The sequence below is a fragment of the Jaculus jaculus genome, chromosome 16, assembly GCF_020740685.1.
Source record: "Jaculus jaculus isolate mJacJac1 chromosome 16, mJacJac1.mat.Y.cur, whole genome shotgun sequence".
In the NCBI taxonomy this organism is placed as follows: Eukaryota; Metazoa; Chordata; class Mammalia; order Rodentia; family Dipodidae; genus Jaculus; species Jaculus jaculus.
The window spans coordinates 41,578,979-41,594,497 of NC_059117.1; the positions used below are offsets into that span (position 1 = coordinate 41,578,979).

The 15,519-nt window shown below is 42.6% G+C and overlaps 1 protein-coding gene across 2 annotated transcripts in view; it reads left to right on the forward strand.

Moving 5' to 3' along the window:
• The window catches only part of Creb5 (cAMP responsive element binding protein 5), a 430,087-nt gene that overhangs the window by 310,746 nt on the left and 103,822 nt on the right, over window positions 1-15,519 (forward strand). For both annotated transcript variants that reach the window (XM_045135541.1, XM_004652775.3), the window contains 2 exons: window positions 2,253-2,379; window positions 8,627-8,737. In XM_045135541.1, coding sequence (XP_044991476.1) covers window positions 2,253-2,379; window positions 8,627-8,737 — 238 coding nt within the window. The remainder of the gene's footprint in view (window positions 1-2,252; window positions 2,380-8,626; window positions 8,738-15,519) is intronic.

The following is a 15,519-nucleotide window of genomic DNA, read 5'->3' on the forward strand; positions in this document are numbered from 1 at the left end:
ATCTCAATAAATTTCCAAAGCAAAGTGTTAAAATGAAGTCTATAAAACGGACGTCTGATGACTGAGACAATTTTATACCTATCTGATTTCACTATCCACCTCTAAAGAGACAGACTTGTAGACATGGTAAAGTCACAGCCTCCCATAATATTTAAGAGCAATTACATCTCTCAGCCTGCTGGAGTTGTGGAAGACCAAGTGTCTTCACAGGTCTGCTGGCCCTTCTGATCAATCCACTCTCTGAAGATTCCCCAGGGCATATGCCCAGAATAACTCTTGTGCTGGGAAGATTGCTCAGTGGTTCTTGCTTGCAAAGTGTGCCAATCTAGCTTTGATTCATAGTACCCATGTAAAATGGAGCCAGAAGCAAAATGTTAAGCCTGCATCTGGAGTGTCTTCATGGTGACAGGAGACCCTGATGTGCTCCTTCTCTCTGATTCTCTCTAATAAGTAAATAATAAATTGATGGTTTAGTGGTTGAGATACTTGCCTGCAAAGCCTAAGGACCTAAGTTCTATTACCCAGGACCCATGTAAGCCAGATTCACAAGGTGGCACATGTGTCTGGAATTCATTTGCAATGGCTAGAGGCTCTGGCATACCCATTCTCTCTCTGTATCTGCCTCTTTTTCTCTCCTAAATAAATAAATGAAATTTTTTTTTTTAAAAAGACTAACTCCTGGAGTTCACTTGTCTGTCTGAAAGCATACATTTCATTGTCACAAGCTACTTACACTTGCTTATTTAGGAATCGACTCATACACACATTCTATTACTAACCCTGGCACATCCACAGAACTCTGTGAAACAGCTTTATATTCTTCTATATTTTCATATGTGCATATCAGTATTGATTAATTGATGAATAATCCTTCTAGATAGGCTGTATGTAACTTGGGTAAAAGGAATGAAAAACTTACTCTTCTTTAGAATTTTAACAGCAAGGTGTAGGAAGAACATGTTGGCATTCTTTCCCATGTACTGTACCCTCTGCAAATCCCCAGGGAAGGCAAACACACTACATGGAAGCAGCTTCTCTTACTGCTATGCTGAGGCTCTGGGTTGGGGTGCTCACAGTGTCCTGATGCCCTAATAGACACCAGACAGATCATGGTCCCTTGGGTCTGGCCTACACAGAACTCTGACTTCCTCAGTTCTCTGCACAAGAGACCTTCTTTTTATTGCCTTTTGGAAGTGTATTAATTCTCAAAGTGTGTCTAATGTGACAGAAGATTCAGCTGTCCCCAGTGGCTTTTGCTTGTTTGTTTGGCTTGTTGTCTGCTCATGGTTTTACAGTTAGACAGCTCCCCAGAGCAAAGTATCAAGAGATCGAGAATTTAGATCAGAGGTCACTTGTTTGCCATATTAATATAATAAATATAAATAATTCCCTTTGCCCCTAGCTCCACATTCCTTGGTTCATTAAATCAGTTTAAGACATTTTTTTCTTTGTTCATTTTTTCTTCTTTTTTTTCTTTCTTTCCTTTCTTTTCTCTCTCTCTCTCTCTCTTTCTCTCTCTCTCTCTTTTCTTTTGGCAAGTTGTAGTAAAATGTCTAACTATATACTCCCATGAGAAATGCTTACCAAAATCCTGCAGGTCAGGCCCAAATCAGTTTCTGTCAAACAGCCTAACACCTCCAGTTATTATGAAATGGGAGATTGGTCATAAGAGGCTGGGCTGGCTTTGTTGGTTTGTGTCCTGACTTTGTTTTTTTCCACTCACAGTGGGAAAACACAAAAAAGTCAGAATGGATTTCTGCCAGGTATTCCTGAATGGGGACTGCTATGCAATTGCATGGTGAAAGTGTAAAACAGAGCAAAGCCAGTCAGGCTTCAGGACAGAGGTGTGGGAGTGTGTGAACTAGACCAAGATACAAATGTGGCAAGATCCCCAGATCTAAGACACAACAGGGGCTGCAACTTGAGAGTAAACCCAGTATTCTACCAGAGATCCTTCCTTAGCAGCTGAGGCTATCAGAGATTCGCCAGTGTGCTCTACCTAATCTCTGTTAGATAACAGCTCAGGAAATGAAGTGGGATGTGATATATTGACGAGGAAGCAGCAAAGGAAACCAGACATGCATTTTATTTGTTATTATTTCCCTAATGTCCTTAATAATGCAGGTCTCTCATCAGTGGATTTGATCTGCTATGCTGTGATGCTGGTGTCTCTGCTGGTTCTGGCCACTGGGGGAACAGAGTTAGGGCACCCGGAATAATGTGTGTATGTGTGTTTTGTCCTTTGTTCCCAGGCCTGTCCCAGGCTCTCTATCGTCTCTGCTTCATCTCCACAACAGACAAAGGCAGCCCATGCCAGCCTCCATGCCCGGGACCCTGCCCAACCCTACCATGCCAGGATCTTCTGCCGTCTTGATGCCAGTAAGTATTTCTGAGGTTCTCACGTTGGAACTTGTACTGAGGATCTTGAGAAGGAAGGAGAAGCTAAGGTGCAAGCTGCCTGAGTGCAACTGAAACTGTGAGCCAAGGTTGCCTGGTGGGCCCAGGTGCTGGTGTCCAGGCATCTTGCTGGATTTCCTGTCCCTTGGGGCCTTGCTGCAAGGCAGGAATCCATGTCCCCAGATGACAAATGAGCCTGAAACACCCCAGAAATGGAATTTTCTCAAAAAGACACTATTTTGCAGTCACAGTTAGCCCTCTGTATCTATCATTCCATATCCAAAACCTGACCAACCATGGATTGAGAATATTGTTTTTAAAAAAAATGTACCAGAGGCTGGAGAGATGGCTTAGCTGTTGAGATAATTGCCTGCAAAGTCAAAGAACCCAAGTTCAATTCCTCAGTTTCCACATAAAACCAGATGCACAAGGTGGCGTATGCATCTGGAGTCTGTTTGCAGTGGCTGGAGGCCCTGGTATGCCCATTCCCTCCCTTCCTTCCTCCTGCTCTCTATCTCTCCAATAATTTTTTTTCAAAAATAAAACACATTTACCGAATTTTTTCCCATGGTTATTTCCTAAACAATGCAGTGTTATAAGTGTTTTCATCACATTTATATTGTATTGGGCAATATAAGTTGTGGATATATTATATGCAAATACTGCACCATCTTATACAAACATCTACAGATGTTGATTATCAAGGCTGAGGCATGCACTCTGGAATTAATTCCCTGTGGATGACTCTAATCTTAAGTGCCCAGTTTGAGTTGTACAGTGTCCTTAAATTGCCAGTGAATGTTCTAGCCAGGACTCAACAATAATTATAATTATGATCATATATAATAGCAGATGATGTGTGTTTGTACCCATCGGGTTCTGTGAATCATGCTGGCAGTGGTTACTGAGTACTTGCTATATGCTGGTCACTTTCCAATAACTTAGTACATGAAACAGCTCTATCTAGTTGGCCTATGACTTTCTCCATCTTTCTAATGGGCACAGTAAGACCAGTAACTTGTCATTTGTGAAATGGAGTAGCTAATTTTGGTACCCAGGAACCGTGGCTCCAAAGCCCATTCTTTCAACTACTAAGCGATAGGTACATTTTTCCCCTTTACTTTGATAAAAAAAAATGGGTGCTTCTACAGGTGAAGAAAGGGAGAAACGAAAGAGTTCATTCATCTACTTAAGATCATACAACTAATACGTGGAGTCAGGATTTAAAGGAGTAGTCAGACTACTAAGTCTCCGTTTTCCTGTTTGTTTTGTTTGAGATCAGGTCTTAGTATGTACCCCAGACCAGCCTTGAATTCATGACCCTCCTATATCTGCCTCCCCATTGTGTTTCCCTCCACCCTTAACCTGGAGGAGCAGAGAAAGCCTTGGTTCTCTTTCCTTAGGACCTCCTTTTTCTTCTTCCCTGTCCACCCTGGCATTATGCTTTAATAATCAGGGCTATAGAAGGTCCCAAAAGCTCTATGGGTGGTAAGACAATCCAATCAAATCCCTTCCACAATGGAGTAACAAATGAGCATTTTAAGGAACGGTCAATGTGGCCATGTCATTTTGTTCTCACAGAAATCCTTTAGGGGATGTGGTAGCAGAAAGAATTGATAAACTCATGGCACCTATGAAAGCTGAACAGTAAGCAGTTAAAGTGTCCCATGTCACACTGTGATTGAGTGGAACTCACACCTTACCTTATATTGAGTAATTCATGTGATAGCTGGTTGATCAGTTTGCTCATTTATTTGTGAATAGGCTTGGAATGGAGAAGGACGTGTGGATTCAGTTCAGACAAATGAACAATGGGCTGGCTCAGTGGGAATGCTGAGCAGTCCTGGCAGAGGAGCTGGTTGATTACCTGCAAAGTTCTTCTAAGGCCTATGTAGATGGAGGAAAACAGCACCATCAATGTCATTATTCCTCATTTCCTTCAGCTCAACCAAAGGGCACAGTGATGCCTACCACAAGCAGTCCTCACTCAGCCCCTAAATCTCTCTTGTCCAAAACCATTTTTCTTTCAGAATTTCTGTGCAATGTCCAGAAAAATATCACTACAGAGATCTTTTTACTTCTGTTTGGTTAGACTCTGCCATTTTCAGGGGCAGAGGTGAGAAGTGTGGGCTGTCTGGCCTTCACTAGCCTGGTACCACTTTTCTACTTTACTTCATCACCAGACTTGATCCCTTAGGATAGAAGCAAAGATCCTGATACATGGTTAAGAGTCAGTGCAGACAAAAATTTAGGGATGCAGAGCTGGAGAGATGGCTTAGTGGCTAAGGTGCTTGTCTGTGAAGCTTAACGACTCAGGTTTGGTTCTCCAGTACCCAAATAAGCCAGGTGCACAAGGTAGCACATGGGTGTGGAATTTATTTGCAGTGACTAAAGGCCTTGGTGGACCCCTTCTCTCTCTCTCTCTCACTATCTATTTATTTGTCATCTATCTAGCTGTCCCTTTCTCTCACAATCAAACAAATAAATAAGTAAAATATTTTTTTAAAAGTCAGGGGTGTGGGGTGAAGAGATTGCTTAGTGGTTAAGGTGTTTGCCTGCAAAGCCAAAGGACCCAGGCGCAATTCCTCAGTACTTACGTAAGCCAGAAGCACAAGCATCTGGAGTTCGTTTGCAGTGGCTGGAGGCTCTGGTGCACCCATTCTCCCTCTCTCTCTCACACCCACACACACTCTCTCTATGCATCTACCTCTTTCCCTTTCCTTCTCTCACTCTCTCAGATAAATAAATAAATAAAAATATTTTTTTTAAATAGTCAGTGGTGCAACTTTTGTAGGAGTTCCAAACCCATGATATGATGTGTACAGCTATCATAGCAGCCGATGTCAGCTCAGAACAGGGACACTCAACAGGGATGATTTTTGTCCCCCAGGGGAATATTTGGCAATATCTGGTGACATTATTGGTTGTCACAACTGGAGTGAGTTAGGTGTTTAGTGGGTTGAGGCCAAAGGCACTGTTCAATCCTATAGTGCACAAAACACTGGATTGCTTGACTCGATGTCTCAGTAGTACTAAGTGAGAGAGGCACTGGTCTTGAGGGACACTCATGTTGCTCATGAAACTTGATACAACATTTTGAGGAATTGTCTCTAGAAGTCCCAGGCCCTAGAAATCCAAGCCTCCTTTCCTTGAGCTTCTTGTCACCAGCTCCTATGCTGTGACTCAGGCCTTCTAACACAGCAAAGGACAAACTCTTCCCTCAGAGTTCTGGCCCTGGGAAAGCTCTGGTTCCTGGGCATCAAGGTTGAGGCTGTGTCTTTAGGTGGGGATGAGATTCTTAACTGCATGTAACTGTAATGTACGCCGCCAGGCAATACCCTTCCCAAAGGCTGTGTCTGAAACATACTAAGATATCTTCCATTTATTCATCCATTCACTCTGCCCACTTCCTAAATGCTGAGGGCCGTATTAGGAGCTGAGAATACGTGGAGAACAAGGCAGGTGTTGCCTTCAAGGACTTGCCTGGGTTGTGATTTCCTATCTTGAGAGTCAAATGTTCTCATAATTGGGGAAAGCCACCTTCATCATTAGAAATGTTCATCAACTGTACACAGCCTAGCTCTTGCTTCCCAGCGTGAGAAGAAGATGGAATCCTGTTTCTCTGTGTTTTGTGGTACTGGAGTCTATGCATGCTTAGCAAGTGCTCTGTCTCCAGCGCTTTAGTCGTCAGTGCAGTCAGAGAAGCTACCTCCTGGCTTCTTCATGCTAGTCAACGCATTAAAGTCTAGCTGCCTTGTGAGTGCAAAACACTAAATCCTTAATTTGAAGTGGCTTTTGCTGGCACCCTACATGACAGTCATCAGCAAGATGGAAAATCCAAAATGCTTTTATTAAGGAAATCAGCCTGTTTGAACCCATTCATGGGGTAGAAACATTCACAGACAAAAACTTTTCCAAAAAACGAATGGAATTGCAGACTCCGAAGCCTCGGCAGGCTGCTCTCACCCCTGCGTATCTGTCCTTCTCAAAGATGCTTCTTTGGAAAGTCTCGCGTGGGCTTCACGTTCTCTCAGAGGCTCCCCGCAAGACTAAGGGACTCAATGGGATTCCACTTCTCCTGGTGGTCAGACTCTGGGAGTGGGAATTATAAGTAATATGCATTTCTTAGAGCAATGATATTTCTGAAATCTTCATGGCTTAATTGCAGAGTGTGAATGTCCTTAATGGTACTGAACTTGGTGTACCTAATAGCACTGAAAACGGGTTAAAATGGTAAGTTATGTTAAATATACTTTACCACAATTCTGAACATGATTTAAAAATAGAGTAGCTAAGCTGCCTGGGGTTTAGAGGGTATGTAGAGTGAATATTTTATTTAGCTGGATTGTTAAGGCCTCAGAAAATATTACGAAAGTACTCTGAAATACATGGGATTTTCACCTTCATTAGCCTCTTGAAACAGTTTCCTACACCCCTGCCAGATAACTGATCAGCTAATCCAGGCTAAGGGAAGATTAAGAACCCACCAATCAGAAAAAAGGTTTGCAGTTAGAACCACTAGGAATCATAAACTAACAACATAATCTGATCTCCTGCCCCAGGGCCAACACCAAAGAAATTTATGTCACAGACATGACCTTTCCGGACCATTGAGCTCAGGATCACCCTGCAGCTTCCCTCCTCTTAGGGGGATTTCCACCCTCTACTTTGAACCCTTCACTGATAAGAAACTGTTTTCCAAGATCACCTAGGCTAATATAGGATATTGGATACCACAAGTTTCCAGTCACAGTTTTCATTTCCAGCCTTTGGTAAATGGAAGAACATAAGCAGCTATTTTGCCCCTACAGAAAATACCGCTATATTCTACACATGATATTAACATTGTCTCATCCTAGGAGGCTTTCAGTTTTCTACCTAGCAGAATATATTATATACATCAGATATACCCTTCCTGGAATAAAATGGCATTTTTTACTATAGTAAAATTGGTCATCTCTAATGTAAAGAATGCAAAATTTAAAACATTCTAAGGACCATAATGATGCTTCAAAAAACAAACAAAAAATAAATAAATAAAAACCCTCCCTACCTGTCTTCTGTGTGGTGAGTGGCAGTCCAAATGCAGGAACACCAAAAACGTGCAGAATTAACTTGAGGCTGCATGTGTAAGGTATATCTGAAATGTGAGTTTCATGTTTAGACTTGAGTCTCATATTCTAAATACCTTATTAGGCACGTGTAAATGTTCAACAATCCAAAAACATAGAAAACAAAATAAAAAAAAAATCTGTTCCAAAGCATGTGTAGAGCAAACAGGATCATCGACCTGGAAATACTTAAAAGGAACACCCTGAAAACAGAGATTCCAGAATGCTGTTTAAGTGTCTGAATGATGTTATATCGAAATGAGTGCCAGGCGGCAGGAGGAACCTACACGTGTGTTCCGACCCCAGCTCCTCCCGGCTGCTTCCTTCCCAGTGCAGAGCCTAAGCTTGCTGTGGGGCCTGAGACTGGGGCTATGGAGAGGCTCAGCTCGGTTCAGAGGAGGAGGAGGAGGAGGAAGAGGTGCCCCAGGGGCAGCCATGGGTATACCCACCAGGATCGTCATTTGGGTGGAGGGGAAGAAGGTGCTTGTTTTGTGAGACACGATGTTGCTATGTTTCACCCTCATGGCCCTCACACCTTTGCCCCCCAGTGCTGAGATGACGGACCTGGGTCTCCATGCCCAGCCGACATGGATCCTTTAACTGTGTTAATGAGCTGGGCAGCAGAAAGGCCTGCCATGTGTGACAGAGTTGCTTTTAAAATTAATTTTATATTTTACTGGCCAAATGATTTATTTTTTATTTATATAAAATTTAGGGCCAAAAATGCCGAAGGTTTCCTTTTAGATGGCCATTTAGTATATTATATGACCTTTGTAAAACTTTTTAATGTATATATTACTTTTTATAGCTACAAAAATAAGCACGATTAGTGGTGGTCGAAGCACGTGCAGGAATGGAAATAGTCAGCAGCTTTCTGTGGACTTATCTACCATGACCGCACTCTTCTGCTCGGTGCGGGGAATCTTCTGCAGGCACACCATGTGGCCTTGGGCGACTCTTGGGTGTGCTTGGGTTTGAGGCTCGTGAGGGCATTGGTTACCATACATCAAGCCTCTGGTTTCTCTGTTTTTCCAAGAAATGGTAAATGATCATGTGAGAGAGAAGTGTGTTGACTTCCTACCTCCAACTTCTAACTCTGTTACTTGCCTTTCTCTTAGATGGAGAGACCAATGTCGGTGAGCTCCAGCATCATGGGGATGCAAGGTCCGAACCTCAGTAACCCCTGTGCTTCGCCCCAAGTCCAGCCAATGCACTCAGAAGCCAAAATGGTAAATACCAGTTCCAGTCACTCTTTTATTATGTCACACATTTTTCTTTTGACTTCTGCTGGGACTCTTGAGTGTGAGTGAAGCCAGGTAGAGAGAGAGAGCTCCGTCTTTGTTTTGGTGAATAGGTTTTTCTCTGGAAATGCACCTTAGAGATTTGATTTTATTTCCAAGGTTGTTACAGATTTTGGGCATCACATAATTGTGTCCCAAGTAGTGGATTGCATGTGGTGTTAGTGAACGGGACCTCCAGAACTTTGGGGAGCTCCTTAAGCATTGGAAGGGAATATGTCCAACTCTGTGTATATTTGCTCATTACCTGAAATGAAAATATTCCAGAGTTTTTCTTTCTTAGCATAGTTACAGTTTCAATGCCAGTCTTCCTAATCCCAGGACTTTAAGAGACCTTTCAGTTTTAAGCACACACTGTTATGACATACTTTACCATTTTTGGCATAGTTGTCAGATGTGATATTCATTTGAAAGGATGAGAGCTTTACGTGTTTTTTTTTTTATTTTTTTTTTTATTTTTATTTAACTTGTACTAAATGGCATGACTTCAGGAAACAATCCTTTGTTACTTGAACCCAAGATATTTGTGGAAGTGCCATCAATCTGGACACTCAGTGATAGGTTTGTGTATCTATGTTTGACTATATTTTCAGAAAGGTGATGTATGTCCATCTTTGCAATGTAGAGTAAATACTCCAATTTTGTGTCCCAAATAAAGTTCCTTTAGTTTTCATCTAGTTTAATTCTGACACCATGGTTAACTATCAGATGGCTGAAATATACCACAACAGTTGATTTTAGTGCTAATAAGGGATAAAATCGATCTCTTCTAGTAGTTGAAGATGTCTCTGGTGTGTTGGCTGGCAGCATTTAGGACGGTGCCACGTGGTGTAAGATACCGTGGACCATTCTGAGAGTTATCTATCAGTTCCCACACAGGGTAGAGTCAGAACTCTCCCCCCACCCCAACTGCTTTGGTCACTTTCACTCATTTGAGGTGCAGCTTCTTGACCCAAGGAATCTACTCAACTCCCAAAGCTGGCGACCCTGGCAAACGAAGTCTGTGGTCAGGAGAACTCTCTTTGCTCTGCCACAGCCCCTGAGACGTGCCAGATGGCACAGGCGTCTGCAGCAAAGCTCGTTAAATCTTTTTGGAATTGGCAAATATTTTTCAAGTCAAGCTCAGCACAGCCAAACCAAATAATTGCTGGCAGAATAAAGTTCGAACTGGCATCTCTTTTGGAGACCAAACTAATGCCATTTACCTTTTTTTAAGGGAAAAAAATTAAATGAACTATTAAGGTACTTAAGGAAAAACAAAGTCAGTTTTTCATGTGGGTATAAATAGGTGTGTTAGGTCTGTGTTTGACACCTTATGTCCTTGGCTGGATGATTTCTCAGTCTCCTTACTCACTTTGGGGTCTGTGTCTGGCTAGAGAGACCTTTCGGACAAACCTGAGGTGGACTGTAAAGTGCAATTTCAAGTCACATGTCTCTGCCAGTTGATTTCAGTGGTTTCTTGATGCCACCCTTTGACTCAGAAATGTCCTGACTCTCTTCTTGCTGCCAGTGAGAGAAAATACTTTTCAAGGTAGCACAGGTTTACAATTATTTATGTGTATGAAATAAATCATATGATATGGCAAATTAGTTATGAGTAATGTCAGCTGGAAACAAAAAGCATTTGGTCTGTACTTATAAAAATAGTGTTACCACACAATGTTTGCTGAGTTAAACGCACTGCCCAAGCTCACCCCTCTGCTGATTCATGCTACGAGTGAGTAAATATTTCCAGGCCCATGTGTCTGGGCTCAGGAACTTGATCTCTGAGTCGGGGCTTAGCGAGCGCAGTTGTTCTTTCTGCCCCTGGATTTCACCTCTACTGCCCTGCTGTAGCCAATACATTATTCCAAAGGGGCAAATAGCAGTATTGGCCATGTGTGTTTGGAATCACATTTACTTTGTAGCTTGGAAAAGTGTTACATGAACTTGAACATGTCACTCAGCATCTCTGTTCTTATTCCATTTGCTTTGTTCACTGGTGAAACCGTTCCTGCCATCTATTAAACATACAGTGTTTTCTAGCAGGCTTGGGCCTACCCAGATGAAAAGCTTTTATGAAATACCAAGTAGTGAGGAAAACAACCTTCCATGATTTTCACGTCAGCCAAGCTGCCCCAGGTTGCTCTGAACCATGGGCTTTGTTGTTCTATGCCTAATTTTCTTCCTGTGTAAGGCTGGAATGGATTCCAGATTTCAACGGAGACTCTTGTTTCACTGTTTTCAAGGACTTTTCCTGAGGTCACACATGGGCTTTTATGATGAATGAACTCCACAGGGTGTGTTCTCCCAGCGCACCAGTAACCACAGAGCTGCAAGGGAGGTGTTTCCCGCCCCTTGGCTCTGCTTCTTGACCTTTCCGAGGATGCTGGGTCAGGGGGTTCAGCTCAGACTCCCAGTTGGCCTCTGACAAAAGCCGTCATCCTGAATGTGGAGGACTTGGAGGTGGACAAAAGCCTAAGCCGGGATTGCTTTCAATACACAACTTTGTTACAGGCTCGCTGACTGGGGGCACCTTATTGGAATGTATCTCTTTTCCTGGCTGGAAATCACCCATTTCCATTATGGGAGAGAGCAAACATGGTTCTTGCCATACTCAAAGTGCCTTTACGTGGGGCACCCAAAAACAAGAAGCACACATATTTATCTTTGATTTAGTGCACATTAGTATAAATGTGCTAACCAAGATTCTTGTATCATAATTCAGAATGACATAATTTAGCTTTAAGAATTTTTTTCTTTTTCTGAAGAATGAAGCCAGTAGTGAGCTGACTTCACAGTTGTACAAGTGCAAAACACATAGTGAGTTTCGTTTTTGGCTCAGAGAAGACTCAAACCCCTCGCAGCCTTGCATGTTTCTAATCCCAGCCCCAAATAACAGGTTCTTCTAGACTCTTGGGGTCTGGTGTCTTGTGTAGAAGTAGGGTCTGCTCGATGTAAATTTACTAGGTACTAAGCGAATATTGTTGATACTCAAAGGAGAAAGGAGAGAAGAAAGTGAATGAATAGGAGTAGAGATAAATGGGAAAGAGTGGGGGTGGAAAAGGGACAGAGAAGACAGGGGAAGTGCAAAGCATCATGGGACAAGCATAGTTTCAGGCAGTAGTGTATACAAGCAGTTATTGAGTGATGGGGCACTCTCTGCATTCTGAATAATTGTATTCCCTGTCTTTCCTGGGTGTGGTCCAGAGACTGAATCAGATCTTCATATGCTAGGCAAGTGCTCATCACCAGGCCTTCGTTTTTATTTTTCCTTTGAGACAAGTTACCCGGGCCGACCTTGAATTCACTAGGTAGCCCAGTCTGGCATTGGACTTTTGCTCTGACCTGAAGCACATTACTCCAGCCTCCTATCTCATGTCTCACGTGCCTTGACCTTGTGTAAACTGCCACATGGAAGGATGGCAGCTGACATCAGGGGTCTGGCTGCTCCGGTGATGTTACCTTCAGTTTGGACAGGGTGAGTGGAGGTCAGGGAGCATTGCTACTGGGGGAAAAGTGTACATGGTTGCGCTCATTTTGTCTCCAGACAGCACTAACAAAAACATTGCGCCCACATTATATACTTCACAGCTGAGAGGCCAAGTGAGTTAAAATTCAGCTTGATGACAAAAGCTTGGCAAAAAAGCTTGGGATGCCCTTAAACTTTGGTCCTCTGCTTGCACCTCCTGAGTGTTGGGGTTACAAATATGTGCCAGCATGTCCAGATTTGCATATAGTGCTGGTGATCCTAGGGCTGTGTGCATGCTAGGCAAACACTCTACCAACTGAACTACATCCCCAGCCTAAGAACAGAGCTTTATGATCATATTGATCCTCAGGATAAAAATATCATACAGTAACTAGATGTCAGAAACTAAAGTTATCACTCTTTTTAGTTTATTTCTATTTAAGGGGAGAGGGCAAGGACAGTTTGGACCATCATATTACCTGGGAAAGATGTGGGAGGATGGAACTAACCCTTCGGTTTAGCCAGGGTGCTGTAGCCTCCCTCATTGGTGCAGCTCTGCTGTCCCTGCACCCCATATCTTTTGCTTAACATCTTTAATCTTACATGTCCGTCTCTCTTGATTTATTCAAAGCTCTGTGAAGTGAATGCTTCATCATGAAGGTTCCTTGCCTGATGGAAGGCCCATGAATGAGAACTAAATCTGACTGGGTTATGTAGAGTTAAGTGAAATAATGGATGGAACCAACCCTACCTAGGAGAGTAGATGAGATGGAGCCAGTCCAGAGGCAGCCAAAGCTAGGAGAGGATAGAACTAGATATATTCTAGCTGGACATGGCGGAACATGTCTTTAATCCCAGAACTCGGGAGTCAGAACCAGCAGTTCAAAAACAACATGGGCTTCAGTTAGTCCTTACATTGAAAAAAGAAAGAAAGAAATAAAAGGAGCTAGATAAATTTTGCACTAAGTACAAATACTTGGCTACATGCAATTTCTGCAAATGCAAGATGTCTGCAAACAGTGTCCATTTAATTTTTTCCTTGAGAGAAAAGCAATATGCCTATTCCTTAGAAAACAAGTTGGAATATCCCTGCCCTCCTAGGCATTAAGGCAATCGATAGCTAATGCTGTTTCTTCCATGCTGAATTGAGGTCATTGATTGTCAATACCTCATCTATCGTTAGGTTTACAGTTAATTGAATAAATGCAGAAATGTATGCATTAATGAACAAATGACAGAAACCATAAATACTGGAGAGTTCAGACCTTTTAGAGATGGAGGGCACTGAGAGGCTTTGCCTGAAGACCTCTTTGTCCACGTGAGGACACCACACCCCTCGAGAGACTAGGGGAGATCATGAAATCACTTACATATAAAGCTGGGCCCATCAGATATCAGCCCTGGCTTGTGCTTTTGTGGCCAGTTTGACTCATAAATCATAACCTTGCTGCTGCGGCTCGTGGCTTCCTCCTTGCCCACTGGCAGCCAGAACTTAGGGTGGTACAGTGAGCGATCTGAGGTGAAGAGTCCACTTTGTTTTGAATGTCAACCTAGGTTTGTTTGTGTTTGCTTTTCCCCTCTCTAATTATCAGCTGGAATGAATGTTTGCCTATTGTGCCCCCTGATCACCCACCATTGCCCAACAGATAAATTACACATCAGGCAAGCTCCCTGTGGAGCTGCCTGGAAATTTTATACTTTCGAAAGTGTTTTCAGGTATCATCCCTCTGGTTCTGGTGAGAAATGCAGTTCTTTGATTTGCCTGTTGGCCTTGACTCTTCCCAGCTTCCGAAAAGCACAGGAGTGAAAAGCTGTGGACATGTAGCTGTCTGTCTCCCCGAAATTTGTGACCAGGCAGGAAGTGCTGCTGACCCTAACACCAGCTTTTGGCCTTGTGTCCCTGGAACTAGTAATCCAAACACCATGCTGGACCGAACGAAGTGACTCCTTTCCTCAGAACCCCCCCACCTTGCTGCTCTGAAAACCACTATCCAGTGAGCAGCTCAATAGGAGCTGCATAATAAAGAGTCTATGAGGCTAACAACAGTAGCAATCTACACTTTTGCCCACATGTTCAACATGTCTCCATTTTATAGACTGTTTGCCTTCTTAGACATGTTGGTAGAAAATAGTAATTGTCAAACACTAATTAGCACTTACGCATGTGGCGGGAACTATGTAATATCTTTGTATCTAACTCTACAAGGATCAGATGAGGGAGAAACACTGTTCATCTCATTTTTCGAAGAATACGCTGAGAGCTTGAGTCACTCTTGGAAGCCCATGCAGCTGATAAAACAGGATGCGAACACACGAACTTGGAAATGGTGTTTAGGTCCTGGCCCATAACCATGCTTTTCAAAGCTGGGGGTCCTCATGCTATGAATTTATATTGGTAGAGCCTTTTACAAATTGCAACATGTTCTCATCTGTATTGTCTCTTTTGAGCCTCCCAGCAATCCTGAAAGAGCAACAGGAAAATATTAGTAATTTATATAGAGAGGCATAGAGAGGTTAAGTGATATTTTTTCCAGCCTTACATAGTAGTATCACCAGGCTCTAAGCTCAGTGGTTTGATTTTGACCCTGTTTCTAACTGGTATTCCCAATGGTAACTTATTTTGAATAAAAGAAATTCTGTGTTAGACAAAATATTGGTGATATGAAGTAGGATGCAATTCAGGCCCAGCCACATTTTAGTAATTTATGCCTACTAAATCCTCCAGGCCTCTATAAAGTATAGATAAAAGTCTTCATGTGGATGTTTGGCCAAAATAGTGAGCAGATTTGAGCTTAGCTACTGTTATGAAATACCTAAAGCAGGCATCCCTTTAAGAACCAAAGAAGATCCAGGTCCTTTCTGTTGGCTGAAAGCAGAACATTTCATCCACTGCTGCTACTGTGCCCTGTTCACAGTACAAAATGTCATTCAGGAATCTGTGCAGCCACTTGTTAGCTAAAGTGAAGTGATTAGCTTCTCAGATCATTGATAATATCATGATGACAGAATAAGTTCCTATAGCAATTATGTTTCCTATATCGGGCAGACCCCCAATATAATCTAGCACATTCTCTGAGAACAGCAGTTTAGAGGTAATCCAAAAATTCTAAAACCAAGGGTTTTAGAGATTATTTTAGGCAATTTCTTTCCTTTGAGAAATAAAGCCTGAAATCCAAGTTAGGAATTGGTCTAAGATCATGAGCTATGGTAGAAGGAGAATTAGGGCGTGGATTCCTGATGTTCAAGCTTAATGAACTCTATG